The 12,033-nt window shown below is 40.7% G+C and overlaps 1 protein-coding gene across 1 annotated transcript; it reads left to right on the plus strand.

Annotated features, from left to right (window-relative positions):
• The first annotated feature begins 7,655 nt into the window (after nucleotides 1-7,655).
• Nucleotides 7,656-11,768, plus strand: LOC109916189 (gamma-crystallin M2-like). The gene is made up of 3 exons (XM_020515897.2): nucleotides 7,656-7,664; nucleotides 7,760-8,002; nucleotides 11,493-11,768. The coding sequence occupies exons 1-3, from the start codon at nucleotides 7,656-7,658 to the stop codon at nucleotides 11,766-11,768; spliced, it is 528 nt and encodes a 175-aa protein (XP_020371486.1).
• The last annotated feature ends 265 nt before the right edge of the window (nucleotides 11,769-12,033 follow it).

The raw sequence follows: 12,033 nt of genomic DNA on the forward strand, positions 1-12,033 counted from the left end.
CTGACAGTGTTCAACCCTTGCTCTGATCACCCAAATCAGCAATTACACCATCCCTGACAATCTTAACACCTCTTACCCCACGGAAGTGTTCATCCCCTCCTTCACCCTCCGAGAGCTCCTGTTCCCTCATCTCGACAATGTCCATCCCAACACAGCTCAAGAATGTCCATTTCTCTCACCCCTAAACAATATGCAACCGCTCTACTCCCCCCAACCCCTGGCCCTTGACACAGTTCATGTCCCTCACTTAACCCTACTCACCTTCCACCCCAAGAAAAGACAAAAATGCTCAATTCCCTTCTCACCTTGACTTCCTCACAATGCTGGACTTTACCATCAGCTGGCCAGGGTTTCCAGAAAATATGTGGGAAGGTGCATGCAGGTGTAGAGTGAGCACTGTCCATGGTACAGGGCCTGGGCTGAGCTCTATTTATGGTGCAGGATTGGGGTGAACATTACCTGCAAGGAGGCTGTATATTCCTGTGGGGTACTGGAGTCTTTTGAAACTGTAGCTAATTTTCTTTGAGTTTTGCTGGTCTTGTGGTGCAATGAAAATCTCAAAGTAATTCCTTGTAAAAATCAGATTCAGCAGAATACCAACAGCCAAGTCTGCTTGGTTCTAGCCATCCGATCCTACTGTTGTAGGAATCACAGAGCTGTCTGGGCTAGGTTAAACCAGTAATTGCTAAGTTCAAACATCGCAGTGAAGTGCAGAGGAAATGTGTACGTCAGGCTATCCTCAGAGTTCTGGGGACTTCAGCAATGTAAGTGGAGTCAGATACCTCCTCACGTCAGAAGATTTGGATCTATGTGCTCCTATTACTTGGAACTTATAATTTATATCTTTAGAATTGTTTCAACCTCTTAAGAGTCGCTTTCAAGCATTTATGAAAACAATTACAAAAACAAATTCGCCAAACTAAGCACAAAAATTTTCCACCTGCTAATGCTTCTGGGTCAAAGGTCATCGTGCTTGAATAAGTTTATGAGTGAGTTCCTCTGCTCATGGTAACTGAATCACATGGACAGCACTCTGAGTTGAGAAAAGCTGTTTAAGGGAGGATATTTTAATATTTCTTTGCAGAATTATGTGCTGCAAATCCTGGACTTTACAAAATGGTTATACTTTAAACTGTCTCCTTCCATTCAAGTTAAAATGGAGCAGTTTGGAGTGTAAGATGTAACTTCCCATGAAATCTACCCATAGGCAAACACGTGACCACATACCAAATCTGTACAGAGACAAGCCCATGTAACCAACTTATTATGGGAACAGAAATTCAAATCAAATCTTACTGAATGTAAGGTACAAATTTTTAACACCTTAGCACACAGTAAGAGGCAGCTAACTTTGCTGGGTAGAGACTTACAGATTTTCAGTCAGTCAGGCTGATAAACTGTGGAATGAAACCGAGAAAAGATGCTGCTACGGCAGGCAGAAGAAAAGGCCTGTTTTTGGATTAACTAATGAGCACATTGCTGGTGAGGATGGGCTTCCCACTCAAAGAAACGAGGCATGTGGATGTTAAAGACCAAGGAGTAACCGGGGGGTGCGTTATTGTGGAGATCCACTCAATTAGGCTCAGAAGATTGAGTGAAGGAACTTTGTTTACAAGGAACACTCGAAGATTCACAATGGGGTTCAGATGGTTCAATATAATTCACGATGAAGCTGAACTGAAAATCCAGATAACTATTAGACTGTTGAAAAAGCTGGTCCTCACTGTTTGATTGACTGCTCTATCTCTCTGATCTTTGTTGTCAATGGTACCTTCTTTTGTAATCAGGATTTTGAGGTTTCAAGTCCCTGCAGTTTCTGTTTTTCTGATACTTTAAAGGATCTGAATGATTGACATTTGTACTGGCCCTGCAGTAAACAGAGCATTTTTTAAAAAAAACAGTGGAAAGTAATGAGTGAATGATATTTAATAAAGCATTTTTATACATTCTAGTGTCGCTATAAGGTGAAGTGGTTCGATGCAGTGTGTGGGATGAGATGGAGTAGGTGTATGAGTCACTGTTTCCACCACAGCAAGTTTCTGTCCTCCCTGAACTCACCTTTGGCCACCTGCATTTCAATATGGCACGACCCCAGTCGGACTCCCGTCCTGCCATTGTGCCCAGAATGCATTATGCCCAGCTGCCCGGTGCTCCCAACCAGAAGTACGAGTTCCATGTTGCCCACCTCCCCCCCTTCCCTCATCTGACCAATTTTGTGTTTGTTCTTTTATTTCAGACATTCAGCATCTGTAGCATTTTGCTTTTATATATTGCTTGAATGCACAAGAATCCAAAATGACAACTGCAAAGTATCCATTATTGTTCACTTCTCTTCATCATTATGGATTTTTGAGCTAAATATTCTTCCTATGTGCATAGTTTCATTACTAAAGATATCTGCATACACGTTCATCTCAAGAAATCATTAATAACAGTATTAGGAAAATAAGTAGATGTTCTCGTGTTCTGTTTTTGGTTTTGTTATATATTAGATTATGGCCATAACATTGTTCACCATCAGTCTTTATACTGACCACAAAAAAAGTAGAATGAAGCAGAATGAAATGTTGCTGGTCGCAGCTGGAATGTTTGCCAACATTGTTCATGCATTAAGCGTACGCTTTGTACATCAGCACAGAAGCACAATCATGGACTGCTGACAAACAGGGTTCAGTTCACAGACTGAATAAATTACCTAAATGCAAAGAAAGCATTTCTAATTGAACCTATAATCAACTAAAACACGAGATGATTACGCATAGAGATGGCAAGTTGACCTTTTCAAAATTAAATGGGCGTAACTTGCTAAGAATGAGCCTGTAAACTTGCCAAAAGTGCAAGGTATTTTGTATTTATTTAACATTAAATTGATCTCAGTTTTGAAATTAAACACAAAATTGCAACTGCAATTTAAAAAATCAATATGAGAAGCTTACATGTAAACTAAACAACATTTGACTTTTTTCTTTGTGTGCATTCATTCTTAAAAGAGGGGTCTCTGTGCAAGATTTGCTACTTTAGACTTTTATCGCATATTCATCCAGAACATCCACTTCAATTAGCAATGTGATTGTATCGGAGCCCTTTTTTCATTTGGTCAAGGAATGTGGATGATTCTGGCTATGCCACCATTTATTGCCCATGCCCAATTGTCCTGGAAAAGGGGAATTGCTGAAGTCCGTGAGGATAGGTACGTCCAAAGTGCTGTTACGAAGTGAGTTCCAGAATTATGACTCAGCACCAGTGAAGGAACAATGTTATTGTTCCAAATCTGGATGATGTGCAGCTTGGAGGGTAACTTGCAGATGTTGTTGTTTCCGTGCATCTGCTGCCCTTGTCCTTCTAGATGATAGATGTCAAAGGTTTGGAAGGTGCTACCGAAGTAGCCTGTTTGAGTTACTTCAGTGCATCTTGAAGATGGCACACACTTCTCCCACTGTGAATCATTGGTTAAGGGAGTGGATGCCGATAGTGGTGATGGAGGGTCAGTCAGGCAGGCTGCTTTGTCCTGGAATATGATCAGCTTCCTAAGTATTGTTGGGGCTTTATCCATCCAAGCAAGTGGGGAGTATTCCATTGTGCTCGTGACTTGTGCCTTGTGGATAGACTTTGGGAAGACAAAACATGAGTTACACACCACAGAATTCCTATCCACAGTATGGCTGGTCCAGATCAGTCTCTGGTCAATGGTAATCCCAGGATATGATGTATACAGCAATGGTAATAGCATTGAATGGCAAGGAGGGATGGTTGGATTCTTAATAAAAACCGAAAGAACTGTGGACACTGTAAATCAGGAACAAAACCAAAGTTGCCGGAAAAGCTCAGCAGGCCTGGTAGCATCTGTGAAGGAAAAAACAGAGTTAACATTTCAGGTCCGGTGACCCGTTCCTTAGAACTGATGGCAGCTGGGACATTGTCGTTTATATGCAGAAGACAGGGAGGTGGGTGGGGTAGGGAGTAAACGATAGGATAGACCCCAAAGAGAGAGAGAGACAGTTGGACAGACAAAGGAGTTGCTAACAATCAGGCTGGGAGGGTGAATAGTTGTTAATGGGGACTGTTAGTGACTAACAACAGTGGGTGTGTAATGGCAGGCTATGTGGTAACAAGGCCTGGTGTGTTGGGTGGGGGGCTGGGACATGGGAGAGTTTAGGCCCTAAAATTATTGAACTCGATATTGAGTACAGATCGGTGCAGGGTCCCCAAGAGGAAAATGAGGTGTTGTTCCTCCTGCTTGCGTTGAGCTTCGCTGGAACACTGCAGCAAGCCAGAGACAGAGATGTTGGCCAGGGAACAGGGTGGTGCACTAAAGCGGCAGGCAACAGGTAGTTCAGGGTCTTTTTTGTGAGCAGAATATAGATGTTCTGCGAAGCGGTCGCCCAGTCTATGCTTCGTTACCCCACTGTGGAGGAGACCACATTGTGAGCAGCGAATGCAGTAGACTAGATTCTGAGAAGTGCAGGTGAAGTTTTGCTTCACCTGGAAGGAATGTTTGGGCCCTTGGATACTGGGGAGGGAGGAGGTAAATGGGCAGGTATTGCATCTTCGCTGGTTACAGGGGAAGGTGCCATAGGGGTGTGGGGGGTGTTGGGGCTTAAGGAAGTGTGGACCAAGGTGTCCCAGAGGGAACGGTCCCTGCGGAAGGTGGACAAAGGAGGGGAGAGTAATATGTGTCTGGTGGTGGCATCCTGCCGGAGGTGGCGGAAATGGCGTCTGAGGATCTTTTGGATGTGGATACTGGTGGGATGGTAGGTAAGGACAAGGGGAACCCTATCGCTGTTGCGGGAGGGAAGAGAAGGTGTGAGGGCAGAAGTGCGGGAGATGGTCGAACCCGGATGAGGGCCCTGTTGACAACAGAGCTGGGGAATCACTGGGTAAGTCAGTGTTTGTAGTGGATATTAGTGGCCAGTCTATCCCCAGAAATGGAAACAGAAATATTGAGGAAGGGAAGGGAGGAGTCAGTGATAGACCAGGTGAAAATGAGGGTAAGGTGGAAATTGGAGGCGAAATTGATGAAGTGCTTACTGCAGTGTACCAGCGAAGCTCAGTACAAGCTGGAAGAGCAACAATTCATTTTTCACTTGGGGACCCTGCAGCCTTCCGGACTCAATATTGAGTTCAATAAGTTTAGGGCCTAAACTCTCCCATGTCCCAGCCCCCTACCCCACACACCAGGCCTTGTCACCACATAGCCTGCCATTACACACTACCCATTGTTAGTCGCTAACAGTCCCCATTAACAACTATTCACCCTCCCAGCCTGATCGTTAGCAACTCTTTGTTTATCCAACTGCTCTTCTCTCTCTTTAGGCTCTATCCTATCATTCACTCCCTCACCCCAACCCCCTCCCTTTTTCTGCATATAAACTGACGTTTTCCCAGCTACCATCAGTTCTGAGGAACGGGTCATCGGACCCGAAACGTTAACTCTGTTTTTTCCTTTACATATGCTGCCAGACATGGTTAGATTCTTTCTTGTTGAAAATGTTCATTCACAGGACTAAATATGAAAATACAAATAAGGGAAATGTTGACATTTTCTTAATTTGAACTGTATCAATAAAATTCTGATATAATAAAATTAGTTTAAAGGGACGGAAATGCACACAAAAAAATCGATTTTTATGGGATATATTTTTCTCCATTTGCTTCAATTGATGAAACATAAGTGTGAATATGAGATGGGTTTCACACCTTCAGGCAATCCTGTTACCTGTCATAGTATGCAATAATTAAGCAAAAGGCACAAAAGATTTTGGTGGAGAATTTCCCTTTGGCATTCAACATATGAGTGACATATAACAGTGCAGAAAATGAGCCACGGTACTCCCCCCTTCAGAAGAAAATGGCTGGAGTTCAATGAAAAAAGTTGGGAATGCAATCTCAGGGCATCATCACCAAATTTCCCAATGTGAGATCTGTTCCAGTTGAATTTATATCCAAACCAGAATTTTAGGCCTTTTGATTTTGTCTACATGCTGTCTTCATTGAGTTTTGAGCATCCCCCATAAAACTGACCCAACATTTATAAGGAATCCATATATAGAGAGGCCATTGCCATGGCTTCTGAGCTGAACATTTTCCACTTAACACTGGGTTGCCTCCTGACACCTGATGAGGGTAGGCTAGGCTCTTATTTAGACAGCACCTCTGTACTCATGGCCTTCTGTACACTGAAACTCATCCGATCCCTGGGCATTAGGACACAATGCAAAACTTCAAAAATTACTTGACAATGGTAATGGAAGGAAACTGAAGGTAGACAAAACAAAGTTTCAGTGTCAACAGGATTAAAATAATTGAATAATAGAATCTGAGAATCCCTACAGTGTGGAAGAAGGCCATCCGGCCCATTGGATCCACACTGATCCTCCAAAGAACATCTACCCAGACACACCTCCTGCCCTATCCCCATAACCCTGCATTCCCCATGTCTAATACACCTACCCTGCACATCCCTGGACACTATGGACAATTTAGCATGGCCAATCCAACTAACCTGCATATTTTTGGACAGTGGGAGGAAACCGGAGCACCCAGAGGAAACTCACGCAGGCACAGGGACAATGTGCAAACTCCACACAGACAGTGGCCCAAGAGTGGAGTTGAACCCAGGTCCCTGGCCCTGTGAGGCAACAGTGCTAACCACAAGAACTGGATAAAAGTGGGGTGCATTGCTGCTTGAACTATCGTATCACTTTGCCAGTCCAAAAGTTGTCTTCATAAAATAGGATAGATATGTTCTAAAGTATGAGGATAAATGATGATTTTTCAGTGCCATTGATTAATGTTTTTGACAGGAATGCAACTTCTTAACAGGAAAGAGGACCAACAATCATGAAAGAACAATAGCTTTTAAGCTCAATTTTGTAAGTGTGGAGAAAGAAACAAAACTAGCTGAAAACAGTCTTGGTCAATGTACAACATGTTCAAATACAACAGTTTGTTTCTTCCAGTGGTTCAGCCTGTTTAGCCAAGCAGTACCTAGGTATTTCAGGACTTAAAGTACTCATTATGAACATTCCCTGCTCAATATTATTCATCTTAAAATGAAAGTCATGAATATGTTTATGTTTTGAGTATATTCAGATGAAGCAATCAAAATCATATCAGTATGGCAGTGCAGTGGATGATTTGCCAGACAGCTCTGCTTCTTAATTAATGGAAGTATCTGCCTGGAATATTCAAAGTTCAGCTTTTCTAGCAGTTTTCTGAATGAATTCTTATTATTAAAGACATTCCAGATGACAAATAAATTACGGAGCGTAGGAAAGGTCAGAATTTATTCTGTTGTAACAAATTATTTCATGGAATAAATCACATTGTTGATTATCAATATTCTTGACAATCAAATATATGAAGAAAATATTCACTAAGTGTAAAAGATCTATTTGGTAAACATTTATTCCTACGTTAAGCTACACAAGCATTAGTGCAGAAATCAAATCAACAGAGGACAGCACTTCTTTAACACTGAACAATCATTTTGTTCACAAAGGATACGGCAACTAAATTTTGCTGATATGCAAATAAACGTTATTAAAACAACAAAGCATTAGATTACAGCGCATGATCTGGTTAGATATATAAACCTCACATTTCACATCCCAGCACCATGTCCATCAAAACAACCCTTTGGGTGAAAATTCAAAATGGGAAAGGTAAGGCTGGTATTAACTATGAAATGTAGCAGCTATTTATTACTTTTGTATATCATGTAGATTTTATTAAATTAACCTTCCTCTTCTCACTGCAGATCATTTTTTACGAGGACAAGAACTTCCAGGGCCAGTGCTATGAGTGTAGCACTGACTGTTCAGATCTGCACTCATTCTTTACTCGATGTAACTCTATCCGAGTGGAGCGAGGCTGTTGGGTGCTTTATGAGAAAGCAAATTACACTGGATATCAATATATTCTGACTAGGGGAGAATATCCAGATTATCAGCACTGGAATGGATACAATGACAGTATTAAATCATGCCGGCTTATTCGCCATGTAAGTACGAGTTTAAATGAAAGAAAAACAGAGTTTTCAGGAGATTATTCACGGACATTTTAGTTGCTCGATGTAAACTCAGACCTCTGGGGATCTAGTAACCACCTCAAAGAATGGTAATTCTTTATTTTCAGTGTTGGAGTACAATCACTTTGCTGTATTAAATCTACAACCTCTATAACATAAACATAATGCTACCTGTATTTGGAAGATTATAATGGATTTAAAAACTACTAGATTAATTAGGTTTATATCCTGTAATTTTTAATGTATAAATTACCTAGCAAGTGGGTGAAATTTGAAACTCACTATTGTTGGGAATAGTTGAAGTGTATCAGACAGGAAGATTTCATGGAATGCTGAATAGGTACATGATAGAGGGAAAATCATAGATGAAGAGGGTGAGAAGAGGCTCGTGTGGACACTCATGGTGTACACACCAGCACAGGTCAATTGATTCAAATGGCTTGTTCCTTTGCCGTAATTTATTTTTAAAAGGATAGAGTTTCATCGAATTTTGTATTGAGGTAATGAACTTCAGAATCAGCTTTTCACGTTGGGTGTACAGTGTCACTATCAGCGCTCTCAGATTGGGTACCGTTTGGATTTAAAGCCAAAATAGAGTTTCCTTTCTCTGATCCACTGTTTTGGACTTGGTTATTAAATGGCAGTCACTTTTACAAAGTCCAAGTGAACTACCCAGAACCTGATGCCTGATATATGGAAGGATGTCTTTCTAACATTACGTCTAGGGTACCATGAAGGGATATTACAAAGGAGCTTTGGTCTACATCCATCATGCTATATCTGACTTTGGATTGCTTGTTCCTGACCTCTTGCGAGAAAAGGAGGAGCATTTTAATTTTACAGTTCTTGATTATATTCACCATGAATAGTGCAAGCATGCATTAACTAGTACCTTAAAGTAGATCTGAATAAAATACTAATACCACAATCAAATTGAAAACATTGAATCTTTATATCTTTGCATTAACACTGTTTGAGACGGGGAACAAAATTAGTGACTCTGGACACACATTGTAAGCTGCTGATAACATAGAAACTTAGCCAAAATCAGAACAAAATGCCAACAAAATCGTGATTGATTCTTTGAGATTTGAAATGCTGTAGACAAAGATAACTATATCATTAAATAATAGCTTGGAAAAACAGTGGTAAATTCTCGATTCCTTACTTAGTTTATCACATCAGCTAAGCATTATTTCTAATCTAAATGCCTCTCACTCTCCAATGCCCAGTGACTTCGTAGTGTCAGCATTATGTCCCATGGCACTGTGTTATTGGTTTATTTGGTTATGAGCTATTTATAGCATTACTACTACTTAACAGCTAGACACTGTTAGTGGTTTGGATGTTAGACCATAGAATTATAAATATTACTGTCGAGAAATAAACAAATTTTTCTTGATGCTTGCTGCTGCTTTTACATGAATGCACTCAGCTCCAGTTCCATTCTCCCGCCCACTCCAAAGTTTACATTGGTCTTTATTTGCAAATTCTTCTAGTTTAGTTCAATCATGTTACTATCGCCCATTGGAACAGTCAATTTTTAAGAATTCAATGTAGGCAAAGGTTTCCCTAATTTTTAAGTATGGATGTGGATGTTAGGTGGTGACCAACATGTCACCCCCAGCACCAAAAAAATGCATCCAAATACCTGTCAATCAGCTCATTAAGAGCTTGGGCAAGCTTCTCAGCGAATCACAGGCCTCGAAACTGGTGTCCTGGGTTGCCAAACGCTGCCAGTAAATCAGAGTTTGGCAGCTCCTGGGGTTTCTAAAATTTGTCAGTTCAGGCCTACTCCCTGGGGGATCTATCAGTGAGAAGTATGTAATTTTTATACTCCTCTTTTGGGGTGTCTGCAGTGGGAGGGGGTGGTGTCAGAATGTTGGAGGCAAGGGCAGGCATGTGGCTTTTAGCAGTCAATCCTCCGCCATCCACCTGGACCTTCCTCACTGCCCCCCAGTTAGAGAAATTTGAGCACTCGCACTAACCTGGCACTTTCCTCGCTTCCCAGTCAGGAAACCGCTGATGAGGCAGGTGATTGGAGCGGTAGCAAGTTGGGACTTTTAAGTGAGCATTCATTGACTGCTTAAGACTCCTTAGTTGCTGGTGGGTGAGAAAGTTGTCCAAGAATGTTCACGCTGAGACCTTAATTACTGAGCTGATGAGAAGATGGTGAATCTCTCTCCAGGGTTAATGAATCCATTATTTCTCCATCTTGCCATTGGGCAAAAGGGTAAAAATTGCACCTTGTGCAGGCAAAGGTATATGTTCTAACTTTGCCCAGTTTTCTAGATGAAGGACTTTCAAAGTTATAAAATTATACAGCACAGAGACAAACCCTTCGGTCCAACTTGCTCATTCGACATTATTTCATATTTCAGTGCAACTCCTGACTAACTACTAATCTTACAGTTTAGTGACTCACTTACCAAGTCTTGTGGTGTCTGGTGAAAATTGGAAAACTGTCATGTTCTGCTACGTATGAACTTCCCTGCAATACTTTTTTTTTGTCATTTTTCCAAATTCATTCATGGGATGTGGATGTCGCTGGCTTGACCAGAATTTATTCACCTTCCCTAATTGCCCTTGAGAGGGTAGCGATGAGCGGCCTTCTTGAACCAGGCCATGAGCTGTAGGTAGGCCCACAACAATTAGGGAGGGAATTCCAAGATTTTGACCGAGCGACACTGAAGCAACAGTAATTCTATTTCCAAGTCATTTGATATATTTCAATTTAACGGTTTAGTTTTGAAATGAATTATCCAAAAGTGCAAATAAATCATCTTAGAAAATCATTCAATTTGCACTAATTTTTTCTACTCAACAAGTTACAGTGGGTTTTTTTCTTTGTGCAATAATATAATAGAGTTGATAATAAATCAGTTTAATACTTCTCCCAAATTACATTTGCATCGAAGTCAGTAAAAGGCAGTGATGCAAATGATTCAATACGACATATTTTACAATATTGCACAAAGTCAAAATGACATCAATTTCTATTCCTTTTGGCTACCATCTTAAAATAAAGGCCAACTAACATTACTACAATGGGACAGGTCTTATACATTTCCTTTTGATTCTTTATGACTATTTGTTGAGGATTATGCAGCAAAAGTAACTTTAAAAAATCTGAATGATTTTCTGTAGGACACAAAACAGAATGTCTAATGAAACACACAGATTTAGATTGAATGATGGTGAGAAGCTGTGTTGTATCTCTCCCAATTTCTATTTCCATTATTTTTCCAACGATAGAAGTATGGGACAGATGTAACTTGCACTGTCGATTCATGATCGCACAATTACAGCCTTGCACTAGAACAAATCAACCCTTTACAATTGCTTCACATCTAATAGTGTCTGTCATATTTCAGTTGTTATTGCCTAGAAGATATCTAGCATGTACTTAACTCATTTTATTAGAAAATTATTAAGCATCACTTATTCTGTTTTAATCCTACAGGCTACTGGTGGTTTATACAAAATTCGAATCTATGAAAGGCCAGAGTTTGGTGGACAAATGGTAGAACTGACAGAAGATTGCCCGTCTGTCCATGATCGTTTCCCTTACCGTGAACTGCAGTCCTGCCAAGTGATAGATGGAGCTTGGGCCTTTTATGAGCATCCTAACTACAGGGGCAGACAGTACCTGCTTGAAAAAGGAGAATACAAGCACTACAGTGACTGGGGTGCAACATTTCCCACTGTGGGATCCTGCCGTCGTATTATGGAGTTCTAGAAGGTCCTACCTTGTGGCCTTTCTTTCCCACTAGAATGGTATTTTAAAAATTAAATAAAGTCTGAAAAGCAGCATCTTTGGTTTATGCAACTTTTTCCATGATATATTTATAATAACGGATTAGGAAGCTTAAAGCACAATCTGACTCGTCTTTTACAGCATATCTATGTGAAGCAAACACAAACAAGGGCAATACTAAAAGGTCTGAATCAAATATAAATTAGGCAACGTTATTAACTGATGAAATTAAATTGAATTTGTTCTA

This window comes from Rhincodon typus, chromosome 7 (assembly GCF_021869965.1).
Source record: "Rhincodon typus isolate 14 chromosome 7, sRhiTyp1.1, whole genome shotgun sequence".
Classification (NCBI taxonomy): Eukaryota; Metazoa; Chordata; class Chondrichthyes; order Orectolobiformes; family Rhincodontidae; genus Rhincodon; species Rhincodon typus.